At 35.9% G+C, this 21819-nt stretch overlaps 2 protein-coding genes across 17 annotated transcripts; one reads left to right on the top strand and one right to left on the bottom strand.

The window, feature by feature from the left end:
* Positions 1-2376: 2376 nt before the first annotated feature.
* SLG1 (Tetratricopeptide repeat (TPR)-like superfamily protein) lies at positions 2377-21499 on the bottom strand. 16 transcript variants are annotated; one of them, XM_088206599.1, is made up of 7 exons: positions 21113-21499; positions 10253-13374; positions 9824-9903; positions 8601-9321; positions 7545-7612; positions 7368-7445; positions 2790-3578 (listed from the first exon to the last, which is right to left on the bottom strand). In XM_088206599.1, the coding sequence occupies exon 2, from the start codon at positions 13264-13266 to the stop codon at positions 10630-10632; it is 2637 nt and encodes an 878-aa protein (XP_088062725.1). In that variant the 5' UTR covers positions 13267-13374; positions 21113-21499; the 3' UTR covers positions 2790-3578; positions 7368-7445; positions 7545-7612; positions 8601-9321; positions 9824-9903; positions 10253-10629. The 16 variants fall into 16 exon arrangements, with proteins under 16 accessions (XP_088062715.1, XP_088062725.1, XP_088062719.1 ...); XM_088206593.1 differs by having other exon boundaries at positions 2790-3557; XM_088206589.1 differs by lacking the exons at positions 7545-7612; positions 8601-9321 and adding an exon at positions 2377-2546 and having other exon boundaries at positions 2950-3557.
* LOC110808637 (VQ motif-containing protein) lies at positions 3004-3612 on the top strand. The gene has a single exon (XM_022034182.2). The coding sequence runs from the start codon at positions 3004-3006 to the stop codon at positions 3514-3516; it is 513 nt and encodes a 170-aa protein (XP_021889874.1). The 3' UTR covers positions 3517-3612.
* Positions 21500-21819: the final 320 nt, after the last annotated feature.

Here is a 21819-nt window from a genome sequence, read left to right as displayed (position 1 = left end):
GAGAGAGAGAGAGAGAGAAAGTATTTGCCCTTGTATATTGTTTAAATTGTCTCTGCAACATATTTGTGTTTAAATTAACTAATAATTTCAACAACAACAAAAAAAACCACTTAAATTAGTTTCCCTCCATCAATTCCTAATAATATTATTTATGTTTGTTCCACGTGACAGTTAACATGGCCACGTGGCTCAATTTTTTTGCTTAATGAAGGTTTGTATGGCCGCCACATGTAATGTAATACATAATATAATTTGTTTATAAAAATAAAAAATCCACTGCAATTTCAAGAGGATCTCATGGTTTTTTTTTTTTTTTATCATCTTTCCATAATTATCTATTTCATCAACATTCAAGAATTTAAACAATCTTTATTCTAAATTAACCGTTATCGTATATATTAAAAAACTTATGAGATTACTCAATAATCGAAATCCAAAAAATGAAAATATTTTCAAAGTTTACATGACTAATCATCTCCACTAAACTCTTAACAGATTGAGGTGAACAACGTGGTTGAGGAGATGAGAGAGGTCATCCATTTGAATTAGTAACTCGTCCATGCACGCATCCATTGTTATAGGCTCATGTCCCCATCTCCATATCTTGGAGTTTCAACCAGTGTAAATATACGATGAAGGGTTTGGGTTGAGGATGAAGATGGTGATGGTCCCTCTTCATTATGGTTTTCTTCCGATGTTGGGCAGTGTGAGGGACTAGGTTATTAAGTTTAGTGGTTAAATTTTTGTAGGAATTTAAGAATCAACCAGAGAAAGGGGTAAAGAATATGGACAATTAAGATTGGAGATTATAGAGCTTTGCTTGGTTTTCTACTACTGCTAACACTCGATGATTAGAGAAAATTAGTAGTTTTAGTTTAGAAAATTCGTTAGATTCACAAATTTATGAGGAGGGGGAGAAAGAGAAAACGATAGAAATGAATAAGCAGAAAAAGAGGTTGTTGATCACCTGATATATATATATATATATATATATATAATGGTGGTCCTGGTGATGTTTTGTAGATTGCAAGTTTCCAAGTCAATTCCATTCAAGTGCAGGTTAGGTTACGTTAAGATTAGACCCTTAACCCATGCTTCTCTTTATTGTTTAAACATACGGAGAACCAGAAGTAATACTTCTCATTTCCTTTTCATTCATATGTGCATACACACACACATATAGAGAAAGAGAGAGACAGTTCACAACGTCCTCTGCTCATCATCTCCAAACAATCATTAATGTCCGCCGTATGATCCATGCAAAACCTCAAATATGCCCCCTCAATAAATTTGAAAGCAAATCACTGTAACAAAAAATTTAGTTGCACGAAGACGAAGAACTGAAAAACATTTTGCCATGAAAATATTTTTTTGTAAGTTTTAACTTTTCATATAATATTTATACACAAAATAAAAGCATGCGTGTTAGTTTAAAAATTAAGACAATTAATATACGCAGCAACTAATTTCCTAGTATGTTAAGCTTAGTTTTTAAAAATGAACAAAATATTCAATACATAAAAATAGGATGTAAACAAAAAGATAATAAGTTAGTACCGAAAACCAGAAAAATTTGGGAATTGAATTGAACTTCCACGTAATATTATTATATACACGTAGGTGCCATTTTTGTTATCTTATTTTGTAACAAATGTTGTTTGCATTCAACGGTCAATAAGGTACAGACAAGTAAGAGGGGTTGTGTTGTTAGAAACCATAAATTAAAGAATAAAAAAAATAACGGTCTTGTGTGAAAATATAGTTAGCTAGCAAAAAGGACATACATACATATATATATATATATATATACACACATTGAAATGATATGGATATATATATGTGTGTGTGTGTTTGTATATATGTGGCCAAAACTAACGGGCTGCAAATGCCTTGTTTATGAGGTTAGCTTTGTTTTGTCCTAACTGGTCCAGACAACCTTCAGCTTCATTTTAGTTGTGTTATTATTATTACACACCCAACTCTTCTTTCTTCTCTCTCTATTAATTCCTTCTCCCTCTCTTCTTCTTCAACCTTTTAATTACCACTCAATCTCTCTCCAGGTATGTCTAATCTTCTTCTTTAATTTCTTTCAGTTTTCACTTTGTATGAATTTGATTCTCCATACCCAGTTCCTGTATTTGGCCACTCAAAACATTCTCACAACTCAAAATTTAGGAAATATAATCTCATTGTCATTTTTTTGTAGCCAAGAAAATTCTAATCCAATGCAACTCATTATTTCATTCCTGTCAGCAGATATATTTGCTTTTCGCTTGCAACTCTTTTCGGTTTTTTTTTTTTTTTCTTGATAAGATCCATTGGCTCATAGAGTTTCAAAGTTTTGACGTTTCTTTATAAGATTCATTTGCAATTCGATTCTATCTACAAACAATTTTCGGCACTTCTTTCATAACTCAATACAGTTTATTCAGTTTTACAACTTGAATTGGATATCAGCTCTATATGAACATGCCAAAATTACTGAGTCCAGATTGGTGAAGAGAGAATCCAGTTGGCATTTTTCTCAAAATTAGCAAGGAGCCAACCTGTATGTACCCATTGACATGTATGTTAGTTACCACGGTGATGTTACAAAAAAGGTACTCTTTTATTTTAGATATCAAAATTAAATAGTAAAAACTTACTAAATATTTGGTTATTCTACTTAAGTTCGTTTTCCAAAAATTGAAGTTGGCTTTTCTTATCAATTTAAGCATTTGGGAGTTTCACACAACATTTTCATCATCCATGGTGTGCATCTTGCATGACATCATCACCAGCATTAAGAATAAGTCAATCAGCAAGTAATTGCCACTCTCTTTTTTTTAAAATAAAGTAATTACCAGACTTATGCAAAGCATAATTCAAATTTTAAGCAATAGCAAGTTTTCAATGATCCAACACAACCAAGAATGACAATAAGTTACAAGTTTTCTAAACACAAAATACCTCTTGTCTGTTGCAGGGTGAGTGCATCAAAAGCCTGCGAATGAGCGAAGATCTATGGAGAAGTCTGCAACCCAAGGTGCAACAAGTTGTAGACCCTTGACAACATTTGTGCAAACAGACACTGACACTTTCAGAGAAGTAGTGCAGCGTTTAACAGGTCCATCAGAGAGTAGCTTATTACAAGAAGGAGCAGCTATGAAGATTGCACTTCCCAAGAAACCAACTTCTAAGCTCCATGAAAGAAGACAGTTGATGAGGCCCAAGCTTGAGATTGTTAAACCTTCCATAAGCTTTAGACCCGGTACATCCCCATCAAAACCTGGGAATACTGGATTTCTAACAAGTCCGGTAGGCACCCCATCTACAATTTTCTCAAAGTTGTCTATATTCGAAGAGGAAATCAAAGAATCAGCAGTAAGTGAACTGAACAGTGAAGAAGAAGAGAGAGCCATTAAAGAGAGGCGATTTTATTTGCACCCATCACCACGAACTAGACCAGGATACACTGAACCACAATTACTCACATTGTTTCCTCTGACATCTCCAAAAGTAAGTGATAAACCATGATTCTGAACATGTAGCTTTCTTTTCTCACATTTTTTGCTTGCCTGTAACAATGAAACCTTCACCTGACAACATGCAATATACTAACATTGCATTTCATTCAAATCTATTCTATTTTACTTCAATTTTCATATATTAATTATTTAATATATAAAATTTAATTATAATTTAAATATTCGATAAGCAATTAAATCAAATCCACTCACATCTTCAATTACAATAATGTATTTATATTTTCGCTTATCGAATGACAAGTAACAAAAACACCCAACTGGGTTGGAAATAAAAACAATTTACTATTAGAAAACTAATTTTGAATTTTTATCTCATTCATACTTATTTTCACTCATTTTACACAAAATTGAATTTTAAATTTTTTTAAAAAAAATAATGAACGCCAAGGGAATGCTAACCTATGTACAAAAAAATTTATATATCTATCAACTTATCAATTCAGTCTCCTAAATCCTTCATCTACTATGGAGAATGCTCTAATAATAAAAAAACTAAGGGTTTAGAACCATATGCTCTTTAATAAAAAAAAAAAAAAATCAAACTCATTCACCTCATCCACCCAATCAAAAGCTCTTTTGTTCCTTTTCTTCTATACTGCCGAAAAGATTATGAGTAGCACTAAGTCTGCTTGTTTACTCCTTCCCCTGACACCCCTCCATGCCTGGGTCTCATCTCTCACCGATCCTGTCATCACCCAACTGATGTCTAACAGCACATAAACCAGAGTCCACAATGTGCACACCTCCTAACACCACAGCAATACATGGTTACAGTTCTCCTTTACCCTCTTGCAAAAGTAACAAGAATTCACCAAAATCTTGCCCCTTCTCCTTAGTTTGTCAATTGTTAAGATACATTCCCTGCTAATCTCTAAGACAAAAGACGATACATGAGGAGGAACTCTTACCTTCCAATTTTTTTTTTGTCTGGAGGTCCAACATCATTACCATCATACTTGAACAACTGCTTGTAGAAAAACTTGACCGTGAAAGACCCATTCTTAGTGAGGCTTCACCAAGGATTATCATTGTTACCATCCAACGAAACAAAGTCAAATATCTTTGCATCCCTATTTTCCATATTCATCTATTTCTCAATCATTCAAATTTTTCGAAACCAAAACTTGCCACTCCTCCTGTGCGCCCCCCCCCCCCCCCCCGCTTCTATGAAAGAGTCACATATCTTTAACATCTTTCTGCTGCATTATGGTTAAAATCCGAGGATATTGATCCCTAAGAGTGTCTCCTTCCATCCACTGTTCTTCCCAAAATCTAACTCTGTGCCACATACCAACCTTCCATCAGTGCATGTCTAGAACTCTTCTCATCTTACCCCTATCTTTTTCCACAAACTTTGATCATGAGATCTTGATGTCATTCTGGTGAACCATCTTCTCACTTCAGTACAGAATTTCACTGCAATGATCCTTCTCCATTACACTGCCTCCTCTTTCATAAATCTCCGTAATCACTTACCTTGCAATGTCTCATTCATTTCCATCAAAGATCGTAAACCCAAACCACCAAGAGTTAGTGGTTTCTTGAACTCATTCCGTGCTACCAGATGATATTTTTTCTATCTTCTACATCTCTCCAAAGGAATTTGCTTTGGATAGCTTCTAACTTATTGGCTACACTCACCGGAATTGTCAAAATGGACATATAGTACATAAGTAACTTGTCCAAAATACTTTTTAATAAGTGTGAGTCTTCCTCCTTTTGAAAAAGGCTCCGCTTCCACCCTGCAAGTCTTTGTTCAAACTTATTTACCATCGAGTCTCAATTATAATTTGCGCCCAGAGGCAAGCCTAATAGGTAAACTAACCGTTCAGAACTCTTGCCAAACCATCTGAATCTCTCTTACTTCCCAATCTCACCATCTCTAATTTAGCACAGTTGACATTGAGTCCTGAGACCGCTATGAAACCTATCAGAACACATTTGAGATTAAGCATGACTCCCTTATCTGGCTCACAAAAAAGCTAAGAGTCATCAGCAAAGAACAACTGAGTCACCTCCTCAACATTATTCCTCACACTCACTTTTATGCCTCTGAACAAATTTCATTTGCTGTTTTTTATCAACATTTTATTTAAAACTTCAATGACCACGATGAAGAGCAAAGGGGATAGTGGGTCCCCCCACATGAACCCTCTAGAAGCCTAGAAGAAAGAGATGGGCCTCCATTAATAATAACCAAAAGATGCTATAAGTAACACAACTAAACCCAACCCCATCATTTCTCCGCAAAGCTCATCCTCATTAGTATATAGTACATGAAACTCTAATTCACACGATCATACGCCTTCTTCATATCAAGATTGCACAGTTTCCCTTCCATTTTACTATTCACCAACTTGTCTACAACTTCATTGTCAATTAACTCAGCATCAAGTATTTGCTCCCACCAACAAAAGCATGCTGACAGTCTTCAATCAACTTGTCTATGATCTTAGCCATTCTCCTTGCTAGGGCATTGGCTATCAACTAGTAAATACGCTCAACAAGGCTTATGGGCCTAAAGTCCTTAATATTGCATGCTCCTCCAATGTTAGCAATAAACACTAAAAAGGAAGAATTAAGAGACTTTAACAAAAGACTCAACTTCATATAACTCCTGAAATAGCTCTATGACACCCTCTTCATCAACTGCCAAAATTCCTACAGGAAACCCATATTAAAACTATCCAGACCTGGTGTCTTGTCTCTTTTGCATGCCTTTAGATCCTCAAGAATCTTCTCCTTAAAAAAGCCTCTTTCTAATTACAGACTGCTAGATTCATCCAGGACCCTAAAGTTGATGTCATCCAATTCTCATCTCCAGTCAACCTCTTCCTTATAGAGCCTGCAAAGATAATCTCTAGTTTCCTTCCTTAACTGCTCATCGCCTTCCACCGCACTGCTAGCGATCACCAAGGACACCAAATTATTGTTTTTCCTATGATGATTGCCAAACAACGAAATAACCTAGTATTGTGATCCCCTTCCTCAATCCAACAAGCTCCTGACTTCTGTCTCCAAGATATCTTCTCCATCTGATGTCTGGTGGCTGCCTTAATCTTAAAGGATTCCCTCCAAGCAATATCTACCGTAGTCGAGGCCCCGCCTCCTCTTCTATCAATCTCCTCAATTTCCTCAAGCACTGGCTTCGTTTCTATTTCATGTTTGATTCCCTCCTCCCTACACCATTTCTTGATTTCCAATTTAATAAATTTTAACCTCCACACTACTCTGAAGCTTGCCTTCCCTCCTGAATTAGTTGCCTCCTACTCAACCTTTACCCTACCTTGAAATCTTCAACTTTCAACCATTTATCATCAAATTTGCATGGACATAAACTAATATAACTTTTTTGGAAAATCCATTTGATTTACAAAACAACTCTTTTTTGCCTTCTCTAGGATCTAATAAATCTTTCATTCACCATTTCATTACATTCTGACAGTATTGTCTTAATTTTTTTAGAATAAAACATGGGTATTCACAAAGCACCAAGATGATGCAACCCATATACAAAAAAGGTATACATCCAACAAAATGTTAATTTAGATCCTCTAAATCCTCCTCGAAAAATGTAATTGATCCTAATAAAAAAAAATCAGGGTCTGGAACCAAGAATCTCTATATCTTTCAAAATTAGCTTCTATATCCTTTAAAACCTTCCTATGTTTTTTTTTCTGACAGTATTGTCTTAATAAAAGATAATTGATCTCCTGGGCATGCAAACTTACATTTCTGAAGAAACAACAGAAAATTAATGCAGAAATCCTCCCCTGAAATTAAAATAGATTTCTAAGAGATAAGGGCATTTCATGGGCACGTGAGCATAGAGAATGGTACCTGTTATGCAGCTTTCCCTCATGTAAAACTTAGCAAATGGCACGCCATCCTTGATGTTTGTAGTTTTGCTATGTAACTCTATAGTTGCAAAAGAGGGAAAATATCATGCACAGAGCATAGATCATTTATTAAATATTATGTAATTGTGTGACTAATTTTCTACAGAAGATCCTTCACCTTGTTCTGACTTTCTACTTTTCTCCCATGCTTAAAAGTTGGTGAATTCATCATAATCATTATCATTGCTTTTGGGAGGAAAATGAAGGATGTAAGACGTACAAAACCAATGAAGTTATGAATCTCAACATAAAACAAAAATGCAGTAAAAACAGCAGTAGAACTTATGGACATATTTTCATTGAGATTCTTTTTTTATTGTTTTGGATAATCACTTGATCATACGTTTACGAATGTGTAAGATGGGAGGGGAGTTAAAGTTACCACATTCACAACTTTCAATTTCAGGGAGGAAACACAAATGAATAGGTTAAAAGTGGACCAAAATCGTAATTCCTTCACTAGTATGTCAGGGACCTCGCTTGACGTGAAGAAATTAAGGAAGAAGAAGAGTTGAAGCAGAAACAGTAACGATTTTAGAAAAAGATGAGAGCGGATATAGGGAGAAAAGGTTAACACGAGAAAGGAGAAACTGTGGTAGAGAGAGAGGTCACTTCAATTAAGTTTCCCTGCCTAATCACTTTCCACTCTGCCCTTATTTATTTCCTTCGGCTCAGATTAGTAGGAACTAGAAAGACAAAAATAAAAGAAATAACAACCCGTTATCTTCTCTAATGACAACCCAGCCTTGTATGTCACCTGGGTCCTGACATTACTCCCTCCACGAAGATAATACTTGTCCTCAAGGATTCATATTAACCTGAAGCTAAGAGCCATGAAGAGAATTCTGAGCAATCCATCAATATCTTGATCTGCCCATTTTCTTTAGACCCTCTTGCCAGTTTAGAACAATACTGATTTGTAAATATGATACTTAAAATATAACCAAACATCCTTCATCCAACTCTTATTGTTGTTGAAGCTCACCCCCAGCTGAATTTCAGAAGGACAATCACCATATACAACTACAGTTTGGATTCTAGTTAAAACTTCAACCCCTTTTTTTGAAAAAAACAAATTGACTTCTTTTTTTTAAACAATCTCATGAGGTCCTGCAGCTACACATTGCTTGGGACTGTTTGATGCTGACAATTAATTTCATCAATTGACACATACCTGGACTGTTCTTGTGGTTGAGGCATTTTAACAAGCACCATATGCTCATCCATTAATCCAACTTTATTTCAAAAATTCTTTAATTGCTTTGGCTCCTCTACAAATTCGTCCAGCTTCTCAACCATCACAGATTTTATATTCTTCATTATTATCTCATCATCAACAGAAGAGACAATTTCAGTGATAAAATCGGGTGGAAAAGTTGAAGATGATGGATGACTCTTCTAAGAGGTAAGAGAGGAAGTGTTGCCACACAATATTTCCATGCTTTGTTGAGTTTATATTCACACCAACAGAAACTCACAACCAGCAAAATTGATGCCAATGAAGGGAAAAAAACAAGAGCTTGCTCGTGGCTTGGTCTTCATATCCTTGATCTTGTGGTCCGACAGATGTTCACCTTCTCGTACAGCAATCTCCTGCTCTAATCTGAGCTCTGTCCATTTTTGGAAATTTACAAACAGAGAAGTTCGATACAGTCGCTCTGTGTTTTCTTGTGAAGCTTCTCTCTGTGTGCATGCTTGGAACAGCCATGCTTTACCTCTCAGAAGTTCCACAATCTGTTCAAATCATCAGCGTATATGCCTTTGTGTTTCACGCATGTCCAATATGATCTTGGACGACTCAGATTGACTCACCGATGCATGGTTGGTTGATTGTCGTTGCCTTTCATTTTTTCCTGTTCATCCCAATAGCAGCGGCTGGCGTCACTGGGAATCCGCTGCTCAGATACCACTTTGTCAGGTGCCCGGCCCGACTTGTTAAGAAATTAAGGAAGAAGAAGAGTTGTAGCAGAAACAGTAAAAATTTAGGAGAAGATGAGAGCAGAAACAGGGAGAAGATTGATTAAGAAGAGAAAGGAGAAATTGTTGTGGACAGTGTAATTTCAATTAAATTTCCTTGCCTAATCACTTTCCACTGTGCCCTATTTATTTCCTTCTGCTGAAATTACTAGGAACTGAGAAAACAAAAATAAAAGAAATAATAACCCCACATCTTCTCTAATGACACCTCAGCCTTATGTGTCACCTGGGTCCTGACATAGTGTTTTATAGCAGGACCAGTAGAATACTAACCGTCCTAGACCATGGATGCTAGACACCATGCAATTCAGTTCAGGAAACAAAAGTAAGAGTAATGTCAATTGAGATAGAAGGACCAGGAAATGGCAATGCAAATATAATATGGCAGAAACTATTAAGGAGAAGTAGAAGCATACGTACCGGATAACTTAAACTATTATAATTGGGTTCTCCAACTAGCATCCTTATATCCAATAATCTCCATTGAAAATCAGAATCACCTGAAAAATAATACAAGTTCACTTTTCAATACAATGGTATACTGAGTTCTCCAACTAATAGTTCAGGCATCTTTTGTTTCAATAATCCACTGAGATAAATTACCTGAATAATAATAGAAATTCTTTTTTGCTAACCAATATAGAAATATTGAAACTTCTGAGTGATGAATAATCAAAATAACTTTTACTTAGATGCCAACACAGAGTTGAAGTCATGCCACGTGATTTTTACATAATACCAGGCATTGTCTATCTCTTCCTCAAAGAAATGGACTGACGGCAGCTAACAAGCTAAAACAACTTCAAGACAAAAAAAAAAAAAGGCACCAAAAGTAATCGTGGCTTTTACCAGGTCCTTGAAGCTTGAAAAGCATATCTGACTTGGAAAGTCACCAACAAAAGGAAAGAACTCTTGTCAAAACCAGTCTTCATAAGGACCAAATACTCATACAAGTACAGTTATGGCCGAGTAAAGTAACAGCCATTGGGCTTAATAAGTTTGATTGAGAGCTGAAGAATGTTAGATTTAGTTTGGATCTAAACTCCCCAAACTGCAAATGGATTGAGTTGCCCCAAGTATACTTTGACAATGGCACCTAAAGGCTGAAACCAACAGAACAATTCTGCTTTCCAAGCTTTCGTGCAATAGGATTGGAGATCCTTCGCAATTCATCAATTGACATTTCCATTAGTGACGCTCCATAAACAAGAAATATCAATGTTGATCTACTCAAACAGCAACGGCTCTTTGAGTTGTTGGTCTAAGATACTTAAGGCACTGTAAATATTGTCCCTTTGAGGGTGAGAAGAGTCTCCAGCAATAAAAAAATTCTTTCTCCTCTGCACTTCAATCCAGCTGCATCCTGCTGGCTTTTTCAGATCTCTCGTTCTCATTAGTTTTCTCATTTCAACTACACGATCCCACCTAGAGTCTGCTGCATATAGGTTAGACATTACGACATAGTTCCCAATATTATTAGCTTCAACCTCAAAAAGATGATCAGCCACAACACGGCCCAAATCTACTTCATGATGGATTCTACAGGCACCTAGTAATGTGCCCCAAACATTTGCATTAGCTTCTGTGGGCATTCCATTTACTAAAGAATATGCTTCATGAATTCGACCTCCTCGAGCAAGGAGATCCACCACACACGAATACTGTTCCATGGTAGGTTTCATCCTGTGAACCTTCTCAATAGAATAGAAAATCTTCAAGCCTTCATCTATTAGCCCAGTATGGCTGCAAGCAGAGAGTATAGCAGTAATAATCACATGATCGGGCTTCACACCCAATTCCAGCATTTGTGAGAAAACCATGAGAGCTTCATTTCCCATACCATGGATGGCATAAGCACCAATCATGGCAGTGAACACAACCAGATCTTTATGGGTGTGTAACTTAAAAAGCTCAAGGGCACTGCCTAATTTGCCACATTTCGCATATACATCCAACAGAGCACCCTTCAAGTGGACATCATCATAGCCGCATCTGGTAACATATGAATGACATTGTCGTAATAGGTGTACTGAGGCCGTTTGAGCACATACAGGAAGTAGACTCATGATAGTTACTTCATCAGGCTTCATTCCTTGAGCTTGTAACTTGTGAAAAAGACCAAGTGCTTCCTCAAGACAACAATTTTCAGCATAAACTCGAATCATCAAATTCCAAGTAGTGAGGTCAGTTTCAGACATCTTGTTAAATATCAACTGAGCATCACAATGATGTCCACAACTTACATATCCTGAAATCATTGAATTGAATGTAACTAAATTCCTCTTCTCTGATAAACTTAGGAAAATTTTGAATGCGTAATCCATATTACCACATTTTGCATAAGCATCAAGTAATGCATTTCCAACAGTTGGTTCTGTATCATTCAGTAAGAGACTGGTCCTAATTGAATAGCAATGAGTTTCCCTAACTTTCTCTTCCCTTAGAGTATTGACACAGAAATGAATTATAGTTAGGATAGTTATGGAGTCAGGAATGATGGCTTCCTTAAGCATCCAGTGTAGGGTGTCCAGAAACTTATCGTAATATTGACCTTCTGCAAAGGCATCAAGCACAGAATTCCATGATATCAAATCCTTCCCAAAAATCACTAAAAATGTCCAGTAAGCCGCCTCTATCTCGCCACATTTTGCATAAAAGTTAACAAGAGCATTCCCAACTGTTGTATCCTCACATAACGAAGGACGGCGGATAATATAGCTGTGGATCTGCTTGCCAAAATGCAAGGCTTTTAACTGTGCACAGACAGGAAGAATGCAAACAAAAGTTACCGAATCAGGTCCAAACTTCTCTGCAGAAATTAATTCATGAAACAAATGCAAGGCTTTCAACCACTCATTATTTGATGCATACCCAGAAATAATAGCATTCCACGAAATTAGATCTCTTGAATTCATCTTTTGAAACAATAATGCAGCTTCTTCCATCCGTCCAACTCGCAAGTAAAAGCTCACCAGAGCATTGCCAACAAAAACATCTGCTCCTAACTCAATCCTCCTCCAGATATAACAGTGGATCTCTCTCCCGAAACAATAGGCACTGCTCCTATCTAAAGAAGCACAAACAGGCAGGATATTTGCAATTGTTGCGTAATTGGGTCGTACAGGCCCCTTTAGCATCCATCTAAACTGCCTAAACGCATCATACATCAACTTATTCTCAGAAAAACCAGCAATGATTGCATTCCAAGAAACAACATCTTTATCAGCAATGCTGCTAAATGCAGCATATGCATCATCCTTAACCAGCCGACATTTTGCATACATAGACACCAAAGCATTCCCAACAAGTGTATGAGTTTCCAATCCAGATTTAACCAGATAAGTATGCATACTCTTCCCTAGATTGGAATTCCCAAATTGAGCACAGCCAGGAAGAATAATAGCAAAGGTGACAGCATTGGGCTTGGTTTCATGAGACGCGTGCATCGCCCTGAACAATCTCATCATCTCTACATAATTTAATTCAGAACCAGCAAACCCAGATAATAGAATGTTCCAGACAACAGGATCATTGCTACCCATTTGAGCAAATAGCATCCGGCAATCATCAACATCCCCGCATTTAGCATACATATTAAGTAGTGATTTTGACATAAGGTGGCAGGAGAGATGTCCTATTTTTACAAGAGCACTGTGTAGAGCCCTCCCAAGTTTGGAAGAAGAGAGAGCAGCACAAGATTTGAGAACACAGGCAAAAACTTGGTGGTGATGCCTACAAGCGAATGAAAATTGGATGTTCTGAACAAATTGGCACAGAACTTCCCTGTGCCTGCCCCCCCCAGAATAATCCATGATAATGGTGAGCCATGACTTAAGATTTGGTTCAAGCATTCCCACAAACATCTGTCCTGCCTACTTATTTTACACTTGAAATCAGTAGCAACCTTTGTTGTTGTCATTTACGAACTGATTGCAAACACAGCTCATTAAGGTAACACCAAAGCCTGTTTACTGTGATTATACATATAAAATACATATTAGAAATATGCTGTAAATGAGAGAAACTTGCAACAGAAAACGTAATTGGATTTTTTTGTTTCAACTTTTAAACCCTTTACATGGGGCAAATGGCTCCAGGCACACTCAAACCTGTGAACAGACTCGATATTAGGGGCGGAGGTTAGCTAAGGTGGCTGCCGAATGTAACTGGAATTTGGATAGCTATGCCTTCACCTATAAGTCCCGCCTTAACCTATAAGTTCCGCTATCTCACTAAATAGATCAAATTTCAATATAGTTGAATAAAAATTAAGACTTTTATAATTAGGTGAAAGATGGAATTCAGATTCGAATGGTCAATTTTTCTGATAGAACTTTGTGCTTTGTCAGATAAAAAATATGCTCTTCATAAAATTAATACCATTTAGTATCGATCCCCAGTCTCAATTTTCTATCTTGTACAAAGTTATTGGGCTTTCTGGTAAATTAGGTTCACTTTTATCTTTTCTAATTAAAACATTTTTAAAAAAAATTTTATGTGTAATGGTATTTTCGGACAATTTTTTATGCATATTGACATAACAGTAACTGATGTAGGATTAATTAGGATTAATTTGCATACAAATAAATTGGGGCAAAATCCAAGTATCATGCCTAGGGTTCTTAAGTATCACACTTGAGTTTTGATTAAGCCACACAATCAATTATGAGAAAATCTCAAAAATATTATTCAATATTTGAATAATCCTCTTAAGAGGTTACAATTTTATTTACAGGGTGCTAAGTAGAACTTTCCTAAAGTGGATTAAGAAATACCAAAACTAATTTAGGAATATTATTTCTAAGAAAAAAAGAATGCTAAAGATAAGAAAAACAATCATAAAAATTGAAAAATAATCAAACAGTAAATTTCTTTAATAATAAATTCCTATTAAGGCTATGAACCACCAATTCTCCCCAAGGGGAAAAACTCGGCTCCATCAAGTTGAAATCATATAATGTGGCATGCATGACAGGGTTGGGCTTCTTGAGGTCAGCTTCTGTGATTCAAGTGCAAACAATTCGAAAACGTCCTTTCTATTTTACTAGAAACTTGTGATAACTACCATTCCTTATGGCTACCCCTTGATAATCAACAATATCTTCAACCTCATCCTTGATATTTGGAGTGTCAGCCAAGCGAATAGGAACACTATCATGAGAAACAATAGGGTCACCTCCTTAATATGAAGTAAGATCTTCAATGTTGAAGACCTTACTTAGATTTATATCTTTTGGCAAATCAATAATATAAGCATTTTTAAAAAAGAAAACAAAAGGTGTAATTTGTATTAGTTACATGCACCAACATGGTGCAAATCCACGTACAAAAGAATTTATATATCAGTCAGTATGTCAATAAGTTCTCCTAAATTCTCCATTGAATACAGTTGTTGCCTCATTATCAAACTACCAAGTGTTTGGAATCATCTCTCTCTCTAATTCTATCTAGGCTCTCCTATTTCGTTCTTTCCAAAGCACCCAAATAACTACCAAAGGGATAAGCCCAAACTGCTTTTTTCTACTCATCATGTCCTTCCACGCGCAAATCTCCTTCTTGACAGTACAGCTATAGCCTAATTGTATCCCAATATCCCAAGAGTCATCAATAACATAAGCATTTGAGCTAATCTTCTTGAGCATTTTGTAAGGGCCAATGTCTTTGGAATGAAGTTTCTTGTAAATGCCCTTAAGAAACCTTCCTATTTTAATGCGTACCATAACCATATTTCCCTCATTGAAGTCGGAAAGTCTTCTTTTAAATCAGCAAAGGCTTTATATCCTTCATTATTTAAGGAAATTTTTGACTAACCTCTGCATGTATGCATGTATATGTGTAGCAAAGTCTTCTGCCTCAATACTAGGACAAGCATTTACTAGAAAATGAACCAAATCAGTAGGCTTCGTTGGTTGTATGTCCATAACACATTCACAGATATTGATTCCTGTGCTTTGGTATTACTAAACTATTGTAACAAATTCAATAATGGGAAGAACAAAGCTGGTAACATGATAATGCACACAATATCGAAGGAGGTCTCCCAAGCTCTTGTCAACTTCAGTTTGCGGATGGAAAGGTGTAGAATACTTGAGTTGAGTATGTAAAATCCTCCACAAAGTATGCCTAAAGTAACTTATAAATTTTGTATCACGACTGGAAATGACGAATAAGGGTAGTCCACATAAGTGAACTACTCCAAAGAACAGTTTGACCGCATGAGAAGCATCAGAGATCCTTACACATGGTATGAAATGAGTCATTTTAGAAAACCAATCTATCACCACAAATATTGAACCATGACTTCTAATTGCTTTTGGCAAACTAAGCACAAAGTCCATGCTTACATCTGTCCATGGCTCATGGGGTACAGGCAGTGTGTGTATAGACCAGTATTTTGCTTCTTTCCTTTGTAGATTTGACTTAAACAATATCTAATAACCGTTCAAGCCACATCTCCTTTTATTCTTGGCTAGCAAAACTAATCTTTCACCATGACAATTGTGTAATTTCTTCTAAAATGACCTATTATACCTCCTGAATGCAATTGATTAATTCTAATAGGAGAGGTGTATTTGGTCAACAAAGACGAGCTCCTTTAAATAACTATTCATCATCCAATAAAAATTCAAATCACACTTCCGACCAACTAAGTCTTGATAAGTTATACCAAAAACCTTATAGGATGGATAACTTGTTTTAACCAAGCCAAATCCCATGACTTGGACATCTATGGAGGTGAGTATTATAGCCATTCGACTTAATGCAGCTGCTGCTTGATTCTCTACTCCTTGCCTATATTTGATAACAAGAGTGTACTCTTGCAAGAATGTTACTTAGCTTTCATGACGGTGGTTAAATTTTCTCTAAAAATTTGATATATTTAAGAGTCTCGTGTTCAAAGTAGAGGACAAACTCTTTCAGGAGTAGGTAATAATGCTAATGTCGAAGTGTTTGGATGACGGTATAAAATTTTTTATTGTATGTAGTATACCTTTGTTTTGCATCATTAAACTTCTTGCTAAAGAAAGTCCGAATGTCCTTGACTAAGGACACCACCAAGATGCATCAGATATCACTTCAAATACCTTGGAGAAATCAAGAAGAGGTAATACTAGTGATTCTATCAATTTCCTCTGGACGAACTCAAAAGCTCTAGACATTATTTTGCTACAAGTAAACTTTCCATTCTTCATGCAATTCATAATGGATGTTATTATAGTGCTAAAGCTTTCAATAAACCTCCTAGTAAAAGATGTGAATCCGTGAAAGTTTCACAATTCATATAAGATCTTGGGAGTTGGCTATTCATGAATAGCTTTATCTTTTTTAGGATAAACTTTTATTCCTTTAAAAGAGACAACAAATCCCAAAAATACAATATTGGTTGTCATGAATGCAGATTTTTTTAAGGTTAATATAGCATCTTTCTTGATAGAGTACTCTCATAACTTGTTCTAAGTAAAAGATGTGTTCCTCTTTGGACTTACTGAAGATAAGGATATCATCATAGCAGAAAATAAGAAAACTCCCATTAAAAGCTTGTAAAACTTGATTCACGAAGTATATGAAGGTACTTGGGGCATTAGACAATCCAAATGGTAAGACTAAATCATTCATATAACTCATCTTTTGTTTTGAATACTGTTTTCCATTCATCTCCTGGTCTTACACAAATTAAGTGATATCCGCTCTTCAAATCTATCTTGGAAAAGTATGTGGAATCTACCATGAGATCTAGCATGGCACTGAGACGAGGTATGCAAAACCTATACTTGATGGTAATCTTATTTATTGTGCGACTATCAACACACATCCTCCAAGTCCCATCTTTATTAGGTGTGAATAATGTTGGTATAACACATGGTCTTAAACTTTCTCGTGTAAATCCCTTAAAAAGAGTTCATCAACTTGTCGTTTAAGCTTAACATATTCACTTGGATTCATACAGTATACTGGCAAGTTTAGCAGTTGAGATCCAGGAACCAAGTCAATAGCATGTTGAAAATTACGAATTGCAAGAAGTTCATTTGATAAATCTAGTGAAGTAATATTAGAAAAGTCAGACAGGCTAGTCACTTCTAGCGATATTGTTTATGTTGAACAAGCTACTTGTTCCTTTAATTTTCGATTTTCAATAGCATAAACAACTTTTAATTTTTTTGCTTTCTCCTTCAAACTGCTTTCTTGATAAAAAATGGAGTTGTTGATCAGTTGTCATAAAATTTGCAATCTTCTTGGCTTTAAAATTTTTGATATTTTCTCGTGGGCTACAAGATAATGTTTCTATAGAAAAGGAATATGTGACTTCCCTACCATTTTTGTGTACATTCATTCATATATCCAATGGAGACCAAGAATAATATGAGTTATTTGCATGGGAACAATATCACATAAGATGACATCTTCTTTACTTACCACATTGGAAAGAGATAAGACATTGTTGAGTAATTGAAATTGTTGTCTCATCAATCCATAATACCTTGTATCGTTGTGGATGTGGTTTAGTGGGAAGCTTGAGACGCTCTATGGTTGAAGCAAACACAACATTCATGCAACTACCCCAGTTAACGACAAGTTTTTTGTTTTAGTCCACAAATTACAAGAGTTTGGGATATAGTAGTACGACATCAATCTTCTTCCTCAACCTTAGGTGTTAGAAGGATATATCTGGCTTCAGATACAAGGGACGCCTCCACATGATAGTCATCATTGGCTAAGTCATCATTGTTGGGTTTAAGCTAGGTAATGGCTGAAAATATAAGTAACGAGTTGTGGGCTTCGGCGGGTTATTGTAAGAAGAAAAAACATTTGTTCTTTATTCCACTAACTGTCTTTTGGGTTGTGTGGAAGAAAAGAAATGCAAGAGCTTTTCAGGGCATTGAGACTAACTTTACAAACATTAAAAATAGATGAATCCATATTTTTAGTTCTATTTTATTAGGTCATGACATCAAATATTGGGATGGTTTTGAGTGCGTCATGAACTACTTAATTGACTTATAACTATACTTTGTACATGGGCAGTACCTTCTTGGTACCTTTGTGCATAATAATATTTCTCTTATATTTCAAAAAAAAAAGTCACCATCATCAATTGAGAAACTGCTTGACTATCATCTTCCACCAACTTTGAATTTTTAGTTCTTCAAACTTTTAAGTGTATTGAATTATTGACATTTTGTCTTAAATTAAAGTACAAGTTCATGAAGTTTGTCAAAGTAGTTGGGAGGTAGATAATTTCATGAAAAATAGTTTTCATTTCATTCCACGTTTGAACTGTTGGTTCTTTCTGGTTGTATTTTCATCAATAGTGAACCATTATATTTCTTCAAGTCCAATGAATTTTATTTTGGCAAATTGCACTCTTTGTGCATCTGACATGTCATACTAGTTGAAGTAATTTTCTATTGAGTTAAGTCAATCAAAAAAAAAATCAAGATCTCTTCGTCCATCGAAATTAGAGGCTTCGACCTTTACCTTCTTTATGATGTCTCCAGCATTATCTTCAACATGTCTTTCAGCAGGATGACTGCTTGAGCAACATGCAAACTTTGAAGTGGTGGATCTACTTGTGTCGTGCATAAGTGTCTCAATTCTTCCAAGATTGTTTTGATAGTGTTTTGATTTGCTTCAAATTTAGTATCAGTAGATTGCCTTATGTGTCCAAAATTTAACATTTAATTTAGCATTAGTGACCATTGTTGAAGCATAATTTCGCTTAAAAAAGTTTGGTTGAGGCGGGAACCAATTGCAGAAGTGAAAGAAGAAAAAATATCACAAGGTCTACTCGCAGCCAGCTGCACATGGGCTTTATGCACTGGCTTCACCGGATGGCAGCATCCATTTGGAAAGCGGCTCAAATGGAGCTGCTGGTCTCAAATTGGAGGCCGATGTAGGATGCATCAGTGCAGGAGTCTGGATTTGTGAGAATCAGCAGTTTTGTGAGCTTGCGACAGCAAGTATGATTGTTTCTAGTGGAATTCCGCAGCAAGGCTATGGGGGTCGGTCAATCAGGACTTTCTGGAGCTGGTGGTGATGGCAAAGTTGACCACCTCTGGCAGGTGGCTGGTGAATGATGCTGGTGGTTGTTTTAAGGTTTTTGAAACTTTTTTTTGGCAATTTTTTTCCCAGATAGATTTGGGACTGTTTGGGTATATGGTTTGGAAAACTTGGGTGTAGGAATCTTTTAACTCTAGTACGAAATTGATGTAGGATAAATTAGGATTAGTTTGCCCACTAAAGTATTGGAGAAAGGTATCACACTTAGGGTTCTTAGGTCTCATACTGAAGCTTTGATTGAGTCACACAATCACTTATGAGAAATTCTCAAAGGTATTTTGAAGTACTTGAATGATCCTTTTGAGAGGTTATGATCTCATTTATAGGGGTGCTACAGAACTTTCCTAAAGTATATTAGGAAATACTAAAACTCATTTAAGAACGTTATTTCTAATAAAATAAGAATATTAAAGGTAAGGAAAACAAATATAATAAAGTGGAGAATAATCAAACAGTAAATTTCTTAAATAATAAATTCTTATTATGGTTATGCACCACCAATGACGCCAGACAAAATTCCACATGAAGTCATTTGTAACCTTATTGGAAGCGGGATCAGATGCTTAGACATATACTGGTCAAAAGGTATTCAAACTTCAAAGTGGTACGAGGTAAGAAGGTGTAAGACACTTATCCTATGGTGTACACTAATAGACTAAACATATTTTGCGTGCATTTATCTTACCTAACTATTGTATAATACGTAATTGGTGACATTCATTTGTAAATAAAAGGTTTCTTAACTAAAATGTTTGCAGATCACATGGGATTGAGAATTAGAAAGAAATACAAAAATTTAGAAGAATATAATAAAAATTCCACCATATGATTCATGAAATTAATTCTCTTGCCTTTCGCGCTTAGCGCACTTCATATTTCATCCACATTGTTAGCGACTGTCATAAACTACCATTACCTTTATGGGGTTTTTTTGGTTGTAATCATAAAATTAAAACAGTATGGAAAATTTTAATTTTAATGTTTTTCCAATAGCAGGCAATAATAAAGAGGGACTAGGAACAACTAATTCCAACAATGACACATTACATGAGCATTGTAGGTCAAATGGGAAACCAATGGATAGGTATCTAATGGCGTGCATACCAAACATTAAACCTAAGAAGGCAGGAACATCGAAAAAGCAACAATGAATCATGTAAGCAGTGGGCAACCGATATTAGACAACCATAAATTTAACCAATAATAAACACAATGCAGTAAGAAGACCAAGAGAAAGATTAAACCACAAACTCATGCACTCCGGCATAAACAAATCCCAAGCAAACCACATAGTAATGTCATTTAAAAAATAAATCCCCATACTTAAACAGTAAATCATTTTCAATCATCCATAATTGGACCTAAACATGGAATGAATAATATAAAATGATATATATAAACCCAAAACGACATATCCAGCAATTCAGTGGAGAACATTGATTAACACACTTAAAAAAAGTGATTTTAGAAATGGTTATGTGATCACGTATGGAACTTACATCATGCAGTAAAATAGATTCACTGAGACACTTAATTTGATATTCGCATATAACTTCATCATATTCCAGATATACTATCATAGAGCATTCCAAGCAAATTTTACACGAACATACTGGAATTACAAAAAATTCGAAGAAATTAGAAACATACTTAAGGATTGGGACAATTCCTCTTTTTCTTCAACTTTCCTTCTCTTTTTTCCTGTTTTCTTCTCTCTCCCTTCTCCAGCTCTTACCTTTACCGGAAAGAAGAAAGAACGGTCCTTCCTGTCTCTCCCTTAGCCCTTGTCACGACTTGCTTCTGGAAATCAGAAACCACTCACGTCTCTCCTCTGTTTTTCGATTTTCCTCCAAGCCAAACGCCTCTGTACCGTCCCTTCTTGTTGCTTCTCTGCCTCATCTTCGACCTGCCATCAATCAATCACCATCATCTGTTCTCCTCTGCCTCCAGCTCTCCAGAGTAAACACTGTCTCTCTCTCTCTCTCCTCGCTATCGACTGAAGCAATGAAGACAGAGGGATGAAGAATCTCTTCCGAACGATGTCGTTTTATATCCAAAAAGGGGATTGGGCCGAGACCATTTGTATTCTGGGCCTAAACGGTGTCGTTTCAGGCCAATGGTACTTGTTGGGGGTTAAATTAAAAACTGCGTTGGCTTTTGGAGATTGAGCAAACAAACAGATTAAAATGGCCGTATAATAAATTCTCCCCTCTTTTAACTTGTGGCTTCAAGCTTTATTTCTTTTTCTCTTTCCTTCTTTTCTTTTTGGTTCCTTTTTCTTTTTTTCCATTTTTCTCTTTCCCTTTTTTTCTTCTTGATTTTGTTCTTTTTTCCTTTTTCCCTGACCACAATGCAAG

The sequence above is a fragment of the Carica papaya genome, chromosome 6, assembly GCF_054855325.1.
Source record: "Carica papaya isolate Zhongbai chromosome 6, ASM5485532v1, whole genome shotgun sequence".
In the NCBI taxonomy this organism is placed as follows: domain Eukaryota; kingdom Viridiplantae; phylum Streptophyta; class Magnoliopsida; order Brassicales; family Caricaceae; genus Carica; species Carica papaya.
This window is presented reverse-complemented; position numbering and strand designations above follow the sequence as displayed.